Genomic DNA, 22,800 nt, shown 5'->3' with positions numbered 1-22,800 from the left:
TTTAATATAATTTCTAATTATCACCGATCTAGGGGAGATAAGACACCTATGGAAAATACTGCAGCCAACCTTGACAGCTACGAAAAACTTTCAGTCTATAACATAAAGTTCATTATCCATACTTTACAAAACAATACACGTTTTTTAGGTAACGTTTGTTTTTCGGTGAACAAAAAGCTGTTATAACTCGGCCGACTTCGCCTGAAAAAGCCATAATAAAGACAAGGCTTTATAAATCGCCTACTGACTAACAAAAACTAGAAGGCTACTGTAACAAAAGAGAGCTGTTTAAGGGCTCATTTAAAAGCTTATATTTATACCTACTTACTTTTTATGAATTTGACTTGATAGCACATTCCCACAAAGTGCACTTTCGGTTGTTTCCCTCATTTTTTTTTCAAATGAAAAAAGTGCCCTTTTCCAGTGAAATGACCAAAAAAGGTGTTTTTCAAAACCTAGGCAGGAGCAAAAAAAAGGGACAAGGAAATCCTTTCCCCTCAATTACCGCAGTTAGAACTAACACACAGGCATCATTGCAGAGTAAAGTTTGAATGTTCAGTTCAAAACTGTTGATCATTCAAGCTTAATTCCTCGTAGAATTTTAGTTGAAAAGTTTTGATGGCACTTATATTTACCAAGCGACATATAGCGATCGCAATTTGTGTTTGTCGGTCTGTCTCTCTGTCGGTCCCGGTTTTGCTAGTTTGGGCTCTTCCAGATAAGCTAGGCCGATGTTGACAGTTGGCAGGCGTATCAGGGACCAGACCAGATTAAATTAGAAATAGTCGCTTCCTCGATTCAACCATCTGGGGGGGGGGAGTGAGCGAACGAAGATAGTTGAGAAGAATTTTATTTGCCGATAAAACAAATGATTGATGTTCTTAAGTGTGGCTTGCTGGTCTAGTGGTATGATTCTCGCTTAGGGTGCGAGAGGTCTCAGATTCGAATCCCGGACCATCCCAATTTTTACATGAAGAAGATCCGAAACTAGATACGTGATCAATATAGCGAACGCTGAAAGTTGGCAGGCGTATCAGGGACCGGACCGGATTAAATTAGAAATAGTTGCTTCCCCGATTCGACTATCTGGTGGGGGTGGGGGGGGGGGTGGAAGGACGGTTAATTCGGAAAAATTAGAAAAAAATGAGGTATTTTTAACCAAAGAACTGGTGATCGAATCTTAATGAAATTTGATATTTAGAAGCACCTCGTGTCTCAGAGCTCTTTTTTGAATCCCGACCAGATCCGATGACATTGGGGGGAGCTGGAGGGAGAAACCGGAAATATCGGAAAACGCTTAGAGTGGAGAGATCCGGATGAAACTTGGTGGGAAGAATAAGCACAAGTCCTAGATTTTCGTGATTGACATAACCAGACCGGATCGGTAAAGAGAACTATTGAGACTGTGTACCTTTATACTGAGACTAATGAACATGCGTGAAACGGTTCATTGCTTAAACTTTTATTTCTTAGTGCTTAAGGTTCATTTTTGAATGCAGAAGAGTCCATGACTTCTTCGCTACTTAACAGAAAAAAGGATAGGATTACGTAATTCCTCCCTCGATCCATGAGACCAGTTCAGAGGGCATCAACGGGAAGTTTTTGGTCTACTCAGAGCAGTTTTTCGAATCTGCACCCCTAGAAAAATTATTCCCAGAGGAGGTACATTGTAGAAAACGGTTCATTGTTTAAACTTTTATTTCTTAATGCACGATTCATTTTTATATATAGAAGAGTCCATGACTTCTTCGCTACTTTTCGTGATTGTTTTACATTTTAAAATTTTTGAAAAATTTCGGACTTTTTGTGTACTTGGGAAGTGAAATTCGATTAATGCTAATGAAATGAAACACAATATTTCGAGTTTATTTCGAGACACATACTGATACTTTTGGATGTAGAAGAGTCCATGACTTCTTCGCTACTTTTCGTGATGTTTTACATTTTTAAAATTTCTGAAAAATTTCGGAGTTTTTCTGTTTCGAAATCGGGATTTACGGTATTATTGGTGCTTATCGGTTATATAATAGACACTCAGAAGTGAAGTTCGATCAATGGTAATCATATGAAACTAAATATTATGAATATATAATAGTTTAGAAACAAATTTGGGCTATATTTTTGCACATTAGGGGGGTAGGGGTAAAGCATAGCATATATTAAATACGTAAACTAACCATTGATGTATTTAACATATGCAATGCTTCGCCCCCGCACCCTTCCTCCCCTAATGTTAAAATATATAGCCCAAATTTGTTTGCATAAACCAAACCAAAATACAAACTAAATACTTAAATAAAATATAGCTACAATTTAATTTGCAACCGAACCAAAGCTAATTGTGTGCTATAAAGAAGTTGCTTGACCAGTTTCTTGTGTTATGCTCGCATCATTTGCAATCGAAATTGTATTGTGTCTATTATATAACCGATAAGTACCGTATTATTCCCCAGAATTTATGAGAGATACATATATTTTGCTTATGTTTTCGAAAAGATAATACGCAGTTCTATCAGTGTTCAGAGTTATTTGATTTTGAAAAGTTTAGATTCAAAACTAGGGCATTTTACTTACAAAAAAGGTAGGAAATTTGCAGAATCGAGACTTCGAAATAAAAACAGGTCACAGAAGGAATTTTAGTTCGAGAGAAACCAATCCGAGCTTCAGTTCTTGTAAGATTAAGATCTGTGTATCCGATTTGGAAAGCAAAATTATTAGTTACCTCTATGAATAAAAAAAAAATTGATGCCCCATGATAGCATTGAAAATTACTATCTATGCGAATGAAACAATTTTGTATCTATATCTAAGAATGTTCATGTCATCTTGCTTTCTTTCCATAGTAGTACTCGATTAAAATACAAGAGATATCAAATCATAAGTTTCAGAAAATAACACGAAAGAATCGGAATTTGGCATTCAAGGTCGATTTTTCCAGAATTATTTTTGAGAAATCTAAAAGAGATACAGAAATTTGTTCATCGGTTCTCAAACAAATACTTTAATGTTATGCGGGAGTACGGTATAAGGTGATTCTGAAAAAGTTTGATTTCCGGCTAAGATAGTTCTGTTTTGGCACCATGGACAACATTAGGGAAAACATGTTTTTTTTTCTGGAAAACTGCTGATCTTCCAAACTTCACTGGGACTTTCCTGTCCAAGTTCACATAAAAACAGCTACGAAAGCTGTAGTGTTCCTTTGCAACGCAGCTAGACACCTAGTGCCAAGGCCCGTGGAGTGTTGCGGCGACTCTGACCCATGAACTACAGTTGCACAGCAACATATACAACTATTTTTCACGGGTAATAACGTCTATGCTCCCCTGTCACGTTTGCAGATCCGTTATGATTACTATACGTTATTATCTGTAAGATCCAGGTGTAGTAAGAAAACTTCTGAAATAAGTTATGTGTGTAGGAAATAATCGTCAAGTCTTTACCTGCTGTGATTTTTCTTTTTAATTTTGCTAAGACTGTGTAATACGTACTGCGGTTAATGAAAGTCTGGGAAAACGGTATTGCGTAAACTTTTATTTCTTATTGTATGGTATATTTTCGAATATAGAAGAGTGCATATGTTCTTGCTTGCTTTTCCTGGCGCGTCTAAAATATAAAAACATAAAATCGAAATTTCTCTTTTCAGTTTAAAGAGAAATTTAATTTCATTTAATTTAAAGAGAAATACCTCATTTCAGTATCTCCGCTGGAAATTACTTTTGGCATTTTATTGAAAAAGAAGAAAAAAATAAAAAATTTACACTCCATTTGGAAAAAATACAATTGCCCCCTCCTGTTTTTTGGGAATTGATGCCACTGGGGGAGAATGCATTTTAGCTACAATTAAATAAGAGAGAGGACCAAGAAAGACTTAGTATGCATGTTTTTCCTATATTACAATTTTTTGTAATACATTTTTTAAGACGATACTTTCATATTCAGCCACAGTGACATTTTAATTGAAATCAACCCATATTCTGCCCTTTCATGTCAGTTGAATTTGTTTTTCTTGAGACTACCACAGGCACATACCTCGGGGAAGGACTTTGGTCCTCTGGGAATCCTAAATTTTTCCAAATTTTTGGGCCCTTCTTATTAAAGTGATCCAATGAAAGTGCAATGGAGCTTGATCTCTATTAAATAAAAAAAACAAGTTTTTTTTAAGTGAAAGTAAGGAACGGCATTAAAACTTAAAACGAACAGAAATTACTCCGTATATGAAAGGGGCTTTTTCTCCTCAACGCCCTGCTCTTTACTCTAAAGTTTGACTCTTTCTCTTAACTCTACTTTTTAAAACAGTAAAAAACTTTAGCGTAAAGAGCGGGGCGTTGAGGAGGAAAAGCCCCTTTCATATATGGAGTAATTTCTGTTCGTTTTAAGTTCTAATGTCGCTCCTTACTTTCAGTTAAAAACACTTGTTTTTTTGTTTAATTTCTGAACGTTTTTGAATTAATGCATGTTTTGATTTTGGCTCTTTACACTAGGGAGAGGAGGCCTAGTTGCCCTCCAATTTTTTATTACTTAAAAAGGCAACTAGAACTTTTAATTTTTTACGAACGTTTTCATTAGTAAAAATATACTTAGCTTACGAATTAACCTACGTAACGAACTTCTATATTCGTATGTTTTTATTACGTATATGAGTGGGTTCACCCCCTCGTCAACACCTCGCTCTTTACACTAAAGCTTAAATTTTCTCCCAATTTCTTAAGAATGACCCCTGAATCACAAAGGCCGTAGAACAAACAGTTGAAGTTATTTAAAATACCTTAGCGTAAAGAGCTGGTTATACGAGGAGGGGAACCCCTCATATGCGTAATAATTTCTGCTCGTTTCAAGTTTTAACGCTGCTCCTTATTTTCAGTTGAAAAACTTTTCATATTTATTTTTTCATTGTTTTTTTAAATAAAGCTAGAAAATGCTGTGCCCCCTTCATTGAAATTCTCTTCCCTCATGACAAATTCCTCCATGGAAAGATCATCCCACGTAACCCCCTTCAACTTCTTATCCCTCCCAACCAATAATATCCCCCTGAAAACGTCTGTACACTTCCCAATAACTATTACTATATGTAAAAACTGGTCAAAGTTTGTAACTTGCTGCCCCTCCCACGGGGACTGTGGGGGAGTAAGTCGTCCCCAAAGACATAGCTATTAGGTTTTTCGACTATGGTGAATAAAATGGCTATCTCCGAATTTTGATCCGGTGACTTTGGGAAAAAATGAGCGTGGGAGGGGGCCTAGGTGTCCTCCAATTTTTTTGGTCACTTAAAAAGGGCACTAGAACTCTTAATTTCCGCTAGAATGAGCCCTCTTGCGACATTCTAGGACCACTGAGTCGATACGATCACCCCTTGAAAAAAATAAAACAAAACAAATAAACACATATCCGTGATTGCAGAAAATGAGAAATTCCACATTCTTATAGATAGGAGCTTGAAACTTCTATATTCGGGTTCTCTGATATGCTGAATCTGATGGTGTGATTTTCGTTAAGATTATATAACTTTTAGTGGGTGTTTCCCCCTATTTTCTGAAATTAGACAAATTTTCTCAGGCTCGTAACTTTTGATGGGTAAGACTAAACTTAATGAACTTATATATTCAAAATCAGCATTAAAATACGTTTCTTTTGATGTAACTATTGGTATCAAAATTCCATTTTTAGAGTTTCGGTTACTATTGAGCCGGATCGCTCCTTACTACAGTTCGTTACGACGAACTGTTTGATCATCAATGAGTCGAGTTCTTACAATCTTCGCTAAATTAAACAAGTTACTAGTTCAGAACCATCTAGGTTTTGGCCCTCTTCATTCTATCAATGTTTGGTTCATATTAACCTCTCCTCCCACTGCTGGCAGATAGAATGTTTTAACACTGGTCCAATAACAAAATTTTCATGACTAAGTCCTTCAAACCTACAAAGATCTCTTATTCTTAATATAAGTTCTGACAGTCGTTATATGAGAAGAAGCGCCGTTTTTGACACTGGATCAGCTTTTCAGTCTTAAATTCCCACAGCTTACCGGATAAATACTCAAATATAAGTAAATTTACATTGAAATGCAAGGCATTCTCTTCTACTTCAAGTGGGCAACTTTCCCAAAGTTTTCCTGCCTTACGTATGGATTGACATAAAAGTTTCCTTCTATTTTGGTAAGATTATATCATATGTGACAATTCAAAGGTAATATGGGACATTTTTAATAAAATCAGCATCCTCTCCCAAACTATAGCTTGGGAATTCGCTGACCGGTGGAATTTATATGTTTTGTTTTCTATTAAAAAAAGGTAGTACCATCTGTTTTCATTCAATCACCTAGCTAAGTAATGAAACTTTTTAATCTCTTTATCATTTCTTAACGCCTAATATAATGTTCCCTGTACAAGTAAAAAACGAAAACCAACTAAAACACACATCTCTCAGTTTTTCTGCTCTTCTGTAAAATTAAAGTTTTAATTTTACATTATTATCATGTATTGGTATTTTTCATTCAGACTAACTTAACTTCACTTCTTGAGTGTTGGCGATGTAATACATAAGTACCTCTAAACAACAAAGAGAGATAAAACTGAAAAAAAAAACCTCAAACGAGACTGCGGCCAGTAGAGAGAAAAGAGGTTTTTCTCAGCGGGCGAGGGAGGCTATAGAAATTGAAAAAAAAACATACGTTTGCTAATATGTCAGTAAATAGAGACACAGGGAATTTAGATATTGATGCAATTTATGATTGTCTTTTGAAAAATGAACCAATATTTAATAAAGTAATTAAAATTTTAAATAGTCACCAGGGGACAAGATTACCTACTGGACCAAAAAGACTTGCTTCAATATTAGCTAACAAGAGGATTATTTCGCAGCAGAATAGTTAACTTAGTTTCAATTTTCATAATTTTTTCTCAGTTGCGTTTTTATTCTCATTAAACTAACTAGAATAGCTTCTTTTCCCTACATCGATCACTAGCGACAATTGTATTTATTTTTATTGGTGGTGGTTTTATTTATTTTTAGTTTAGTGTTTTTTTCTTTTTATCTTGTGCTGAGGACGCCTAGTTTAGATACAGGCGTAACATCCGTCTTATTTTAGACTTTCATCTCTTTTCTCTCTACTGGCCGCAGTCTCGTGTGGGTTTTTTGTTGTTGAGTTTTATCTCTCTTTGTTGTTTGTTGTAATGTTTGGCCAGTTCGGCTTAAGAACTTTCATAAGTACCTCTGTAACACTGGTTTTGAACTCCTGTTATGCAAAGCTGTATTTTCAATGTATATTCGAAGAATGATTCTCAAGTAACGTAAAAATGAGTGATCAGGGAATCAGAGACTTCTTGCCTGGATGTGGCTCGACCAACTCCATCATGTTCACTTGGCTGTCGCTTAACTCGAGATTCATGGGGCCATGATTTTTCTTCGAGTCATGTATGGTTCGATTTATGCATAGTTCATTCATTCTATATAAAATTCGAATTATAAAGGTAACGAGTTATAGAGGTAACCCAAATGAAAATTCGAGTTATAGAGGTACAAAATGGCTAAATTTACTCCCTTCAGCCACTGCAAAGTTAACTTTGTTAGTGTATTATAGGCTTGACTTATCAAGACTTGACTTTTGAATGTTAACATTAAATTTAGTTTTTTACAAAGTAGACACCAAACATTGAGAGAATGTGATAAAAAATAATAATAAAATTAAAAGATATCGAAGTAACCTTGTTGCAACCTGTATACCGGAGTTTTGACTAACAGTGGTCCGTTAAAAAAAAGAACAACTTCGAGATACAGAGGTAAACTTTGACTTGTAGGGGTAAAGTGAAAACTAAATGGCGACTTATCTACTGAATTTTAGAAGTAATTTTCGAGTCACTTCGACTTACAGAGGTAAAATATAACCGAAACATTATTTCGAGTTATGCAGGGTTTTTTCTTCTACTTAGACCAGTTTTTCCAAGGGGATTGAAAATAAATCCAGATATCGAGGATTTGAGTTATCGAGTTTCAAGCTGCCGAGAGTCGACTGTATATGTGCCGGATGCTTGGGTACCCATTATGATACCTCTTGGCCACAGTTTCATGACAACCGACGGTGTGGCCATCGCGTTTCCTTAAACATATTAAGAAAATGAGTGTTATTTCACATTACCGTGAACTTATCCTCGACGATGCCAAGAGTAAAATAACTGACCTCTGCGTACACGACAATCAATTATCCTTGGATTGACGGTGTGGCCACCGTGTTTCCTTATGCATGTTAAGAAAATGGGCATTATTCCACATTACCGTGAACTTAGTCTTCGACGAAGCCAAGATAAAATAATTGACCTCTCCATACACAACAACCAATTAATACTTGGATTGACGGCGTGGCCAGCGTGTTTCCTTACACACGTTAAGAAAATGGGTGTTATTTCCCATTCCCATTAACTTTTTCTCGACGATACCAAGAGTAAAATAATCGATATCTACGGACAGAAAAATTAATTAAAAAAAAATTCGTGTGAACTATATGTAAGGAGCGATGCGGCTCAATAGTAACCGAAACTGTAAGTATCAAAGTCTCGATAACAATCGATACATCATAAGAATCAAATTTTGATGCTTATTCGAAATATTTAAAATTCATAAAATTTAATGGTACCCATTAACAGAGCCTGAGCAAATTTGTCCAACTTTTGAAAAAGGGGGAAACACACCCAAAATATCAAGTGATCGTAATGAAAATCACTCAATCAGATTCAGCATACATGAGAACCCCACTGTAGAGGTTTCAAGCTCCTATGTACAAAAAAGTGGAATTTTGCATTCTTCGCCTGAAGAAAGATGATGGATGTGTGTTAATTTGTTTGTTTTTCTTTTCCAGGGGTAATCATTTCGAACCAGTAACCGTAGAAGATCGGGAGAGGGCTCATTTGATCAGAAATCAAACATTCTAGTGCCTCTTTTAAGTGACCAAAAATATTAGATGGTAGCAAACCCCCTCCCATGCTCATTTTTCCTGAAAGTCACCCGTCAACATTTTGAGATATCTATTTTGTTCAGCATAGTGGAAAAATCCAATAACTATGTCTTTGAGGATGACTTAACCCCCCACAGTTCCTAGGGGATGGGCTGCAAGTCATGAACTTTGCCCATTCTTTATGTATAGTATTAATTATTGGGAAGTATATACAAGTTTTCAGTAGGGATTTTCTGGTGGTGGGGGGAGGTAGGTTACCGTGGAGAATCTTTTCAATGATAAATTTTTCATGGGGGAAGGGAATTGTTCAGGGAAGGGAAGGGAGCCGGATATCCTTGCATTATTTAAAAGCGATCAGAAAATAAATAAAAGAAAACGTTCAACTGAAATTAAGGAGGAACATAAAAGCTTAAAGCGAACAAAAATTATTACGTATATGGGGGGTTGTCCCCTCGTTAAGACCTCGCTCTTTACGCTAAAGTTTTTCTTACCACTTTTAAAAGAGCTATTTATTCTAATTAAACGGCGTTTGTGATTCAGGAGTCCTTCTTAAAGAATTGGGACAAAATTCGAACTTTACCATACAGAGTGAAGCATTGACAAGGGTGTAACCCCCCTCATTTACGTAATAATTTCTCTTCGTTTTAATGTTGTTCCTTAATTTCTGTTCAACAAATTTGCTTTTTTTATTTAATTTTTGTACATACACCGTGGCCAGCGTGTTTCCTTGTACATGTTAAGGTAAAATAATCGACCTTTGCAAACAGAAAAATCAATTATCCTCGTACAACAGGTGGGCAGCTAAAGATTAACCAGGATAAATATTAATTCTTGACGTTGAGAATGAACCCTAAAATACAGCAGGTCTACATTGCAGGTTACATTGGGTATGATAAAAACGAAATGAAATTGTATTAAAAAACAGACCTTTTCAAGTGAAAAGTCGAACATCAGCACATTTGTTGCACTGATAAATACTTTCAGTGCAGTATTGTAACATTTTGCCTGATATAAACAATCAGCAGTGTTGCCAGCGGGCCCAAGATCGAAGAGCCTTAAAATACCTCATTTTTCTATTTTTTTCCGATTTAACAGTCCCCCCACTCCCCCCCTCAGATAGTTGAATCGGGGAAATGACAATTTCTAATTTAATCTAGTCTGGTTTCTGATATGTCTGACAAATTTCATCGTCTTAGCTAACCTGGAAATGCCTAAAGTAGCAAAACCGGGACAGACAGACCGACAGAATTTGCGATCGCTATATGTCACTTGGTAGATACCAGTGCCATAAAAACAGACCTTTTCAAATGAAAAGTAGAATATTCGCAAATTTGTTGCACTGATAAATACTTTCAGTGCAATATTGTAACATCTTGCCTTATATAAACAATCAGAGGTGTTGTCAGTAGGCCCAAGATCGAGGAGCCTTTCTGAGACCTACCAGGCATTTGACCGAGTTTCTATCCTCCTGTGAAAAGAAACCAAATTGTCAAAGATAAAAAAAAATCTAAGTTAGCTTAGTATGGCTGTCTTATCTAGCAAAAACCATGTCTAGGGGGTAAAGACTAGGTTCGCCAACGGGGATTTACGCTTGAAAGTATTTTTGAGCCTTGATTCACCGTATAAAAATCTGGTTTATTAATCAAAGTTTCCAGTTTTAGCCAGACAGCTCAAGGCCAGATCAGCCTTGCCAGTTTTGACTATAATAGTCGATGTCCGACGTGGACTGGCTCTAAGATAAGTATAATGTAATTAACTTTAATTTTAACTTAATTTACTCCTCTTTACGTCAGCAAAAAATTCCCCAGTCCACAGGTCTATCAGTGGTTTATTAGTATTATCCAAGGTGAAAAGAAAACTCATAATATATATATATATATATATATATATATCTATATATATAAAAATAAGTTGTCTGTCTGTGTGTCTGTCTGTGGATCAGGTGACGTCATGTTTCTGTGTTGACTGACGTCATGAAATTAGTTGTCGTCATTTTTGCTTTGACGGTGACGTCATTCAAGATATTTAAGACATATGTTCACGTAGAAATCTATTAATGTTTAAGTTTACAATGACTGATGAACTTACCATGGCAAAAGCCGATGAAGATGCTCAAAGAGTCTATGCCAAAAAACTTGCTGCTGATAGAGAAAGTCAGAAAAGAAAGCGTGCCGAGGAACTACCAGAGCAACGCGAAAGCAGACTTGCTGCTAAAAGAGAAAGTGAAAAAAGAAGGCGTGCCGAGGAATCAAAAGAACAGCAAGGAAACAGGCTTGAGGCTGATAGAGAAAGAAAGAACAGAAAGCGTGCCGAGGAATCAAAAGAACAGCAAGGAAACAGGCTTGAGGCTGATAGAGAAAGAAAGAACAGAAAGCGTGCCGAGGAACTACCAGAGCAACGCGGAAGCAGACTTGCTGCTAAAAGAGAAAGTGAAAAAAGAAGGCGTGCCGAGGAATTACAAGAACAGCAAGAAATCAGGCTTGCTGCTGATAGAGAAAGTAAGAAAAGAAAGCGTGCCGAGGAATCACAAGAACAGCAAGAAATCAGGCTTGCTGCTGATAGAGAAAGTAAGAAAAGAAAGCGTGCCGAGGAATCAGAGCAACCTGAAAGTTATCGCCTGGCATTCAGGTACAGCCCAGTCGATGATTGTAGCTTGAGTAGATGTGTTCAAATCGGGACTATGTCGAAAATTTGTCCCTATTGCATGGCCTTGAAATTCAATGGTGAAACAATGGGAATGTGTTGCGCCTCAGGAAAAGTTAAACTTCCTCTATTGGCTGCACCACCAGAGCCATTGAAGACTTTCTTTACTGGAACTACGTCAGAATCTAAGCGTTTTTTGTCACAAATCAGAAAATATAACTCATGTTTCCAAATGACGTCGTTTGGAGCACAAATCGAAAATCCAGATTAATTTATGTCTACTTTCAAAGTAAAAGGGCAAATTTATCATAGAGCAGGGTTCCTTCTACCATTCTCAGGCGAGAATCATAAATTTTTACAATTGTACTTCATCAGTGATAGAAATTCTGAATTGAATGCACGTTGCGAAATTTCTCCCAATGTTGAAAGGACAATCGTTTCCCAATTGCAACATCTTTTCCACGAAAATAATAATTTAGTGCGTCTGTTCAAAACAGCCATCGATTTGATGCCTACTGATACGCATAAAATTGTTATTTCCGCTGACAAAACGCCTCCTGGCCAACATGTGCGTAGATACAATGCTCCAACAATCGACGAAGTGGCTATCGTTATGGTCGGTTATCAGTTTTTACCTCGAGATATTATTCTTCATAAGCGAAACGCTCAGTTGTTAAGAATTGCTGAAACTCATCGATGCTACGATGCCCTACAATATCCTATCATTTCTTTGGGATGGAGCCGACGGCTATCACTTTAATATTAAATTGATGAATCCAGCCACTAACAAAGAAATGAATAAGAAATGCAGTGCAATGCATTATTATTCCTATAGACTAATGATTCGGCAGGATGAAGAAAATTATATTTTAAAATGCATATATATATATATATATATATATATATATATATATATATATATATATATATATATATATATATATATATATATATATATATATATATATATATATATATATATATAAAAATAAGTTGTCTGTGTGTGGATCTGTGGATCTGTGGATCAGGTGACGTCACACTAAATTATTTCACACTAATACAAAAGAAGAAAGAAACTAAAAAAGGTAAAAACTACAAAAAAAAACTAAAAAGAAAAAAAACTAAAAAAGCTAAAAAACTAAAAAAAACTAAAAAAAGGTAAAAATCTAATAACTAAAAAAAAACTGAAAAAAATAAAAAAAGGCAAAAACTACAAAAAAAATAAAACCTAATAAAAAAACGAAAAAAGCTAAAAAACTAAAAAAACTAAAAAAAACTAAAAAAGGTAAAAAACTAAAAAAAACTAAAAACTAAAAAAGAAAAAAACTAAAAAAAAAGGAAAAAACTGAAAAATAAAAGAGAAAAAGAAAACTAAAAAAATATGAATAAATATATATAAAAATAAGTTGTTTGTGGGTTATGTCTGTCTGTCTGTCTGTCGAGTGACGTCGTGTTTGTCCGCATATGACGTCTGAATTATTTCACACTAATACAAAAGAAGAAAAAAAACTAAAAAAGGTAAAAACTACAAAAAAAACTAAAAAGAAAAAAACTAAAAAAGCTAAAAAACTAAAAAAAGGTAAAAAACTAAAAACTAAAAAAAAACTGAAAAAACTAAAAAAAGGCAAAAACTAAAAAAAAAACTAAAAACTAATAAAAAAACTAAAAAAGCTAAAAAACTAAAAAAACTAAAAAAACTAAAAAAAGGTAAAAAACAAGATATATGTTGCATGTTCAAGAGTCGGTAAACCTGAAAATCTATTTATATGCACAGACAATGGGACAGCAAAGAATGTTGTATATTCGCAAGTTTTACGTAGTTAAAAACATATATATATATATATATATAGGGACACAACTACAATGGCGCGTAACTAATATGGCGCGTAACGACTTACGCGCGCGGGGGGGCTTGGGGGGGGGGGCGCGAAGCGCCCCCACCAACTAGGTGTTGGGGTGGCGCGAAGCGCCACCCCAACAGCTAGTATATATATATATATATATATATATATATATATATATATATATATATATATTATATATATATATATATATATATATATATATATATATATATATATATATATATATAGTTGGTTAGCTGCCACACTAGAGTTCGCTTTAGTTTTAAATTTTTGATCTTATCTGACTGAAACTTGATTTCTTGTAAATAGGTATAAGAGAACCTATAATAGCAGAGTGCTCAAATTCTGTTTCTCTTATTTAATCAAGTAACTAAAGCTTCTCTTTCTTGTCTTTTTTCTTCATTGAAAACGTAGAGTATACGCTACGTCTTTCAAAATGGGATTGTACCAAATTAAAGGGTTAATTGTCAGTCAAACCTGGAATAGTGTAGCATGTTTTATTTTCACTATAGTTTGGAATTTTGTAATATTTGGAATTGGAAGGAAGTTAAACTTCAGTCATTGTTATCATAAACACTCACAAAAACAATAAAACGCTGCTAAAAACAAGAAAATAAAACTGGGACTAATTTAGGTCCTGTATTACACCAAATTTTTATACCGTATCCATTTTAGGACTTAAAGCGACTGTCTTAGTGAGAGACCCATCTAGGCTTAATGGAGAACTTGCAAAGGATACAACCGTCATTCAGGGTGACGTTACAAATCTTGAAGATGTCAGAAAAGTTATGAATGGACAGGATGGGGTCGTTGTTGCTCTTGGAACTAGAAACCAGCTTGGTAAGGAAGAAGCAATTCTCATATTTTTAGGTTGATTATTAAATGCTTCACTATGGACGGTTTAAGGAGAGGTTGGAAACTCATTATTACTACTCTAGTTAAGTAGTTAGAACAACTCTAATTAAGCATGTCTTCTGAAAGAGAAGGTCATTTATGTCCCATGTTTTTATTTGGACTTACTTTTCAATATTCTTTCTAGTCTTTTCCGTTATTAATATAAGAAATCTTAATCCATGACGGCTTTGAATATTTTCAATGAGCCAGTGTAAGATCACTGGCTTTACTTCTGTTTCTGCAGTAGGTAGGCTCATAGCCGAGTTTTAGTGAGGAGGGCAGCAGAGGATGTTATTTGAGGGGAGTGAGGGGTCTAAAACGTGCATTTGTATGCCTAAATGTCCAAAGATTTTCATGGCATCTCAAATCCAAGTAGAAATTCCCCCCTATGTGCAGTTATACACCATGTCCCTTACGTTTTGGGCAAAGTAGCTAGATCTGACATGCAGTATTATAACCTGGCCTAATTTGAGGAGTAACCGTTGTAAAGCTGTGGGGAAAGGGCCAGAGGTAGATTGCAAACATAAAGTCATGTAACAGTAACATACAGTATACATTTTCCCGGCCCTGTTTCTCTTGACAATTTTGGCTTTTGTTTATTTATTTAGTTGTTTTTACGTTTTGAGGAGGCCTAATTTGAGGAGTACCTGTTGTAAAGCTGTGGGGAAAGGGCCAGAGGAGATTGCAAACATAAAGTCATGTAACAGTAACATACAGTATACATTTTCCCGGCCCTGTTTCTCTTGACAATTTTGGCTTTTGTTTATTTATTTAGTTGTTTTTACGTTTTGAGGAGGCCTAATTTGAGGAGTACCTGTTGTAAAGCTGTGGGGAAAGGGCCAGAGGTAGATTGCAAACATAAAGTCATGTAACAGTAACATACAGTATACATTTTCCCGGCCCTGTTTCTCTTGACAATTTTGGCTTTTGTTTATTTATTTAGTTGTTTTTACGTTTTGAGGAGGCCTAATTTGAGGAGTACCTGTTGTAAAGCTGTGGGGAAGGGCCAGAGGTAGATTGGAAACATAAAGTCATGTAACAGTAACATACAGTATACATTTTCCCGGCCCTGTTTGTCTTGACAATTTTGGCTTTTATTTATTTATTTAGTTGTTTTTAATTTGCCTAGTAATTTCAATATGTTTTTATTGATTTTCCAGATGCTACAACTGTGATGTCACATGGCTTACGGAATATTTTATTGGCAATGAAAGAGTTTGGTGTTCCGAGAATTTCGGTCTGCTTGTCATGTAGGTACCTTTTTCTGCATGGAAAGGAAATAAAATACAGAATATCAAGTTTTACATTTCTCTTAAAGAACAAAAATCTGTAATGATAAATGGTTCATTGAAGCGTATATGCCTTGGAATTAGGATCTCCTCTCTAAAACAAGTTGACAATATCGTATGTGCTCAAGGTTGTACTCAGAGTGGGGGGAGAGAGTTGGTTTGAACCCATTCCCAAAAATGAAAAGAAAATATGAAACCATTTATTTTTATAGTTAAGAATACCTTTCGTTTTTATTTTCCATAAAAATTTCCTTCTCTAATAAATGGATTTATCCCCCATCCCTCCCTTTCAATTTCCTTTAACAAGAACCATAAAACAGCTCTATATGACACGCTTAAATTTTTCATTCGCTTCATTTTAAGACTAAATAAAAAAAATAAGTTTTTTTTTTAAATGCAAGGAAGGAGTGAAATTAAAACTTAAAACTAACAGGAATTATTCCGTATATGAAAGGGGTTGTCCCCTCCTCAACGTCCCGCTCTTTACACTAAAGTTTTTTATTGTTTTAAAAAGTAGAACTGTGACAGAGTCAGACTTTAGCGTAAAGAGCGGGACGTTGAGGAGGGGACAACCCTTTTCATAAACGAAATAATTTCTGTTCGTTTTAAGTTTTAATGTCGCTCCTTATTTGCAGTTAAAAAGCTTGTTTTTTTTTATTTAACTTCTGGACGTTTTTAAGTTAATGTATGTTTTGATTTTGGCTCACCTCACATGAATAATTTAAACAAAATTAGAACTAGAACTTAGAGCATTGGAACTTTTAATTTCTGTTAGAATGAGGACTCTCGTGACATTCTAGGACCACTGAATCCAAAAAACAAATAAACACACATCCGTGATCTGTCTTCTGGCAAAAAATTCAAAATTCTATATTTTTGTAGATAAGAGCTTGAAACTTCTACTATAGGGTTCTCTGATACACTGAATCTGATGGTGTGATTTTCGTTAAGATTCTATGAATTTTAGGGGATCTTTCTCCCTATTTTCTAAAATAAGGCAAATTTTCTCAGGCTTGAAACTTTTGATGTGTAAAACTTAAGCTTGATGGATTTAAAATCAGCATAAAAATACGATTTTTTTGATACAACTATTGGTACCAAAACTCTGTTTTTTAGAGTTTCGATTACTATTGAGCCGGGTTACTCCTTACCACAGTTCATTACCATAAACTGTTTGAAAACTAAATTTGCATATCAATTTTGGCTAAATGGCTTTCTCTTTGTTTTGATCGGACGATTTTGAGAAAAAAGGGGTGGGGGAGGAGGCCTAGTTGCCCTCTAATTCTTTGGTTACTTAAAAAGGCAACTAGAACTTTTAATTTTTTACAAACGTTTTTATTAATAAAAAATATACGTACCTTATGAATTAACTAGGTAGCGAATTTGTATCATCTTATATTTTTATTACGTATATGAGGGGGTTTGCCCCATTGTTAATACCTCGCTCTTTACAATAAAGCTAACAATTTTGTCCCAATTCTTTAAGAATGACCCCAGAATCACAAAGGCCGTAGAATAGATAATTAAAATTACTAAAGTACTGTAGTGTAAAGAACGAGGTATTTATCAGATGAACCCCTCATATGCGTAATAATTTTTGTTTGTTTTAAGTTTTAATGCTGCTCCTTACTTTCAGTTGAAAAAACTTTTTCATATTTATTTTTTCATTGTTTTTTATATAATGCTAGAAAATCTTGCGCCCCCTTCATGGAATTTCTTTTCCCCCATGACAAAGTCCTCCAAGGAAATATCCTTCCACGTAGCTCCCTCCCCTCAACCCTCCTCCTCCAAACCAACCCAAAACGTCTGTACACTTCCCAATAACCATTACTATGTTAACACTGGTCAAAGTTGTAACTTGCAGCCCCTCCTCTGGGGACTGTGAGGGAGTAAGTCGTCCCCAAATACGTAGTTATTATATTTTTCGACTATGCTGAACAAAATAGCTATCTCAAAACTGACTTTGACTTTTGGAACAAATGAGCATGGGAGGGGGCCTAGGCGCCCTCCAATTTTTCGTCATTTAAAAAGGGCACTAGAACTTTTAATTTCGTTAGAATGAGCATTCTCGCGAGATTCTAGGACCACTGGGTCGATACGATCACCCTTGGAAAAAAACAACAGAAAAACAAACAAATAAACACGCACCCATGATCGGTCTCCTGGCAAAAAATACGAAGTTTCACATTTTTGTAAATAGGAGCCTGAAACATCTCCAGTGGGGTTTGCTGATTTGCTGAATGCGATGGTGTGATTTTTGTTAAGATTCTCTGACTTAGGGGGTATTTCCCCCTATTTTCCAAAATAAGGCAAATTTTCTCGTGCTCGGATCTTTTGATGGTAAGACTAAATTTGATGAAACTTATATGTTTAAAATCAGAATCAAAATCCGATTCTTTTGATGTATATGTTAGTATCAAATTTCCGTTTTTTAGACTTTTGTTTACTATTGAGCCGGGTCGCTCCTTACTACAGTCCGTTACAAAGAACTGTTGGATTAAAATATCCTCATCAAATTTGACCAAGCCGTTAACTGCTTTTCGCGTTTCGTCGCAAATCAACTCTCAAATTATTTTCAATGAAATTTTCAAGTTAATTTTGATGTTATTCTAAATGTTTGTTCGAAAAAAAAGAAGTAAATGAACCTCTAGGTCTCAGATATGCTATAATGTATACAAGTGTAAATAGATATTGGTAATGACAGTGCTATCCTCTAATATATATTAGATATATTAATATATTATTAGGCTAAGTTAATAATTTCTATAGGCCTTCTTGGCGTATTTTCTTCACATCACGTGTAATTTATTTTTCAGCCTTTTTATTCTGGGATCCTGCCAAGCTACCAGCTCAATTCTCGCATATACACTCTGAGCATGTCAATATGATACAGCAACTGGAGGCTTCCGATCGAGAATGGGTTGCTTGTCTTCCACCTCATATTGCAGGTAATTAAGAACATGCCTTTAAGGTTTTAAAATTTTGCTAAGTGATCTACCTGTATTACTTTTCAAATGATAGGAAATTTACCATTTCTGTTTTTAAAATGAGAAACCATTAAAAAAAAAACATTTCAAAAATGTTGTGGGGAGTTTTCTATTCATTGCCTATTTGAACAAGCTTTAATGGCTAAGAAAAGGAAATTACAATACCAGACTGTCTGCACTCTTGTGAAGGGAGGTCTTCACCATCCACGAAAAACTACCACAGCGTGATCCAGAGAATGGTATTTGTCACGATTGGTTGGTTTTCCTTCTGATAACTCGAGATAAATATTTCTGAAGTCCTTTTTTCTTCCATTCCTTTCTGCTGGAGATATGTGTTTGGTTTAGTAATTCGAGAATGTCCGTACTAGGTTTTGATTGTAGAAAACCGGCGAGACCTGGATGACAGAAACCGTCGACCATGTTGATACTAAATTGTATCTCAGAAAGTATAGCAGACAGAAATATTGGACTCACCATGTTATGATAAGGAGAGTTCATCCTTAATTCAAAATCAAATTTTTGTGTAGATACTAGTTTTTGGCAGAGGACAGCCGAGTTACTTCTGCTCACCCTCAATTTCGTACGGCTATTGAGGGCAAGCATTCCTTGTACGAATTTTGTGCGGCATTTCATAATACGAGTCTTGTAATGTTGTGTCGAAGATGCCGAGAACAAGCATTATTGTTTAGCACATAAGAAAACCCAGGACGTTGAAACTTAGCACATAATTTAATTATGTTTAGCACATAGTTAAATTTTTTATGTTATTAATATTATGTTATTTTTGTTATTTTTTATGTTTACATAATTTTTTATGTTATATAAATATAAATTTTTAAATTAATTAAATTATTGTTTAGAACATAATTAGCACTCTTTAAAGGGACATCGCATTTAGACCAATCGGTAAAAGAATAAATAAATAGCTGACAATACAGATCAATTTTGTTATATACTCAAGATGTCTAAGTCTAAACGTATTGGTGGATGTAGGATACCTGATTGTTTTTCAGGCGAATGTCCTCTCCTCTTTTTGTAAATTCCATTTTTCCTTTTCGCAAATACATTCTTCGCTCTTCATGAGCCGGTAATAATTCTCTTTTCGTATTTTTTTTTCGTTAAATAATGTGACAGGTAAATTGGATGGAAGAGTCAGTTCTAGCTAAATTCATCAAAATGTGGTAAAGGCCCATTCACAATGAAATTTTGCTAATACCGAGATTTAGCTAACACTAATTTCTGGAATCAGTTGAAATCAAACCCATTAACAATAGAGATTTCGCTAGCGTCCTGAACTGAATCAAACCAAAACTGAAATTCGATCGATTTGAACTTAGTTACGGCAGAGCCGTGAGAATTCTTCATAACATTTTCTGATTGACTAATACCCAAACCTTATCCAGATAGAGAAAAAACTGCGAAAAAAGAAAAGAAAACGAAAAAGAAAATAATTATTGGGAGGGTCTACGGGAGTTCGTCAAAGCACAAGAATATCTATACGACAAGAGAAACAAGGACTAAATGAAATTAAAGGGATAGCTACGGTATTAGATGATTCCAGCCTTTGAATTATTCTTTGCGAATCGTAAAATATAAACGCTAGTATCAGCTAATACCGGGTTTGGGAACAAGCTGAATTTCGATGTTCGTAAAATCTCATTGTGAACAGGTCTTAGCCTCAAGTTTTTGTAAGGGTGAGCTATACTTTTCATTGTATTTAGGCTGAATTGGGAAACCAGTTAAGGGTTTTATTTCAAGGATCCTCCTATCATTTTTTTTTAAATTGTGTTATTTCATTTGATTATTGACGCCTCTCACTCTAAAAAAGTCGTCTCTTTTCACCGGTTTCGCTTTCAGTTTATTTTTACTTGTCGTTCAAACAATACTATCATTTTGTTTGTACATTGCGAGAGTTTAATTCTGCCCCAATCTCTTTCCAGGATAGTAAGTGAGCTAGATTTCATTTGTGTGTTTAGGAAGTTGGATTCGCAGATTTTGGTAGTGGTATTTTCTCAGTAGAGGAGACATATAGGAACTACCATGTTAACTACCCCGTTACGTACACCATACTCCAACTCAATATCCGGTCGTGGTAGTTGAGAGTGGTATTGAATTCTACCGAACAGTGGTGATAGCTGATTCTATCACCACTATTCAGGGTTGTACCCTGATTCTGAGATCTTCCACTCGGTTTTAGGCTAAAGGCGCTTGCCTATAACTGTAGCCTATAACTATTCTAGCTTGATAGTAGTGTGAGCTACCCAATCATCGGTCTGTTACACTATTTATTCAAGAAAAATATGTAAATTTTGGAATGGTTTCGATTTAAATAAATTATGTGTTATTTTATACCTTGCTGCATTGATTGAGTAAGCAAGAAAAACCACCAAGACGTCTCCTTTTCGATTTGTTTCGATTGTTAACCCACATTCATCATATGATTCTGCATAATGTAGGGAATTTTGTTCTCAGGAAATAGTTTTGACTTTGGAATGCTTTTTTTTTATATTGAAAAAAGTCAAATTTATTAAGACAAATAAAAATGGTAATGAAATCGTTTATTTGGGGTATACTCAATTTTGATTTCAATAAAGTTTGTTTTTCAATAAAGTTTTTCAATTGTGTTTCAATAAAGTTTGTGTTTTCAATAAAGTTTCGTTACATTGTCAGTTGAACGTAGATAAGAATGATCAAAGGCATATTTTAAAGACTTCCAATTTTAGTTTTAGAGACTTAGACGTGTAGACTTTGGAAGAATGTCAATGCAATCTATACACAAGGGAAATTTGATCTATAAACTAGATAAATAAATGCATATATTAAGCTTTGATTCCTGCAAAATAGTATTTTGCTTTTTTAAGCCTAGAAATTAAATGAATATTTTGTCATTTTCTTTTGAAACTTGTTTTAGAAAGACAAAATTGGTGGCAATCCTGATGGTGGATTGACAAAAGACTGCAATCATTATTAGAAAAGTTTAAATCTTTTTTTTTTATTTTAGCAAATGAACCAGACAATAAGGGTAATTACAAAGTAATTCACAATGAAAATGCACCACGGCGAATTGTTTCCAAGCACGATCTGGGCCACTTCCTAGTTCACTGTCTGATGACCGATGAACACCTCTCCAAAAGATGTGGCATTTGCAGTCCTGAACCACCAAAAGAGGAAGAACAGAAAGCATAATCTTTCTTTAACCATTAAATGTTTTGAAAGTTGACAAGTCCAATGATTGCTGGAAATGTTTGAAAGAAAAAGAAGAAACGGCGGCCAAAGAACAGATACGGACACATGATCTTGTTCTGGATTTAGAAAAAAAGAAAATAAGGATTTTAAAAATTTTGAAAAAGCCTTCGGATTTTGAATGGGGGAAGGCAAGCTCGAGGATCCTCCTGATACTGTGCCTGCGAAAAAAAGGAAATAAGGATTTAAAAAATTTTGAAAAAGCTTTCGGATTTTGAATGGGGGAAGGCAAGCTCGAGGATCCTCCTGATACTGTGCCTGCGAACAAAGATATTATGAAATTGGCAAAAAGCTTGCAAATTCATAATATAAAAATTCACGGCAATATTTTGAGCTATGAAAACAAGTGTCTCAATTACAATCCTGATTAACGAAATATTATTTCAGGGTATATTCAGACTGACTTAGATATCTCAACTGTACTTGCAACACTTTTTTCCCCAAACTAAAAGCACAGATTGATGATTTACGATCTTTCTATCCCAGTGGTTATTTTCAAATGTAATAGTGTTCCGGATTGCTACTGAAATACGCCTTAGGTATTTCAGTTCGGCTGCTATCGGCCAAACTACCAAACCAAATTTTCACACGAGTTCAACATTTCTACCCTTTAGTAAAGGTTAATTTTTTCATCCGTTATACTGCACGCATAAATTCTGAATGTGGTGTCGTTTCTTTTTTTTCATATTTAATATTAATGTCAAACTCCGTAATAAATTGCATTTATTAAACTAGTCTGCTACTAGTCTTCGGGTCAATATGGTAAAGGAATTGATTGATGCTTATTTTGCTAAATTATTATTTCGCTTTTTTATTTTGTCACGTGTGCTATGGTTTCTATTAAATTATATTTGGTTGTTTAAATTCTTTTTTTTAAGTTTTCTTCAATTATTTTTGTTTTATTACCAAAAAGCTCTTTTACCTTTCTGCTTCAT

The 22,800-nt window shown here is 34.9% G+C and overlaps 1 protein-coding gene across 1 annotated transcript in view; it reads left to right on the top strand.

The window, feature by feature from the left end:
- LOC136027377 (methylglutaconyl-CoA hydratase, mitochondrial-like) overlaps positions 1-22,729 on the top strand; it is a 34,577-nt gene extending 11,848 nt beyond the window's left edge. Inside the window, exons 2-5 of the mRNA XM_065704564.1 lie at positions 14,128-14,292; positions 15,507-15,596; positions 18,452-18,583; positions 21,624-22,729. Of these exons, the coding sequence (XP_065560636.1) occupies positions 14,128-14,292; positions 15,507-15,596; positions 18,452-18,583; positions 21,624-21,808 (572 nt within the window). The 3' untranslated portion in view covers positions 21,809-22,729. The remainder of the gene's footprint in view (positions 1-14,127; positions 14,293-15,506; positions 15,597-18,451; positions 18,584-21,623) is intronic.
- The last annotated feature ends 71 nt before the right edge of the window (positions 22,730-22,800 follow it).

This window comes from Artemia franciscana, chromosome 5 (assembly GCF_032884065.1).
Source record: "Artemia franciscana chromosome 5, ASM3288406v1, whole genome shotgun sequence".
Lineage (NCBI taxonomy): Eukaryota > Metazoa > Arthropoda > Branchiopoda > Anostraca > Artemiidae > Artemia > Artemia franciscana.
This window is presented reverse-complemented; position numbering and strand designations above follow the sequence as displayed.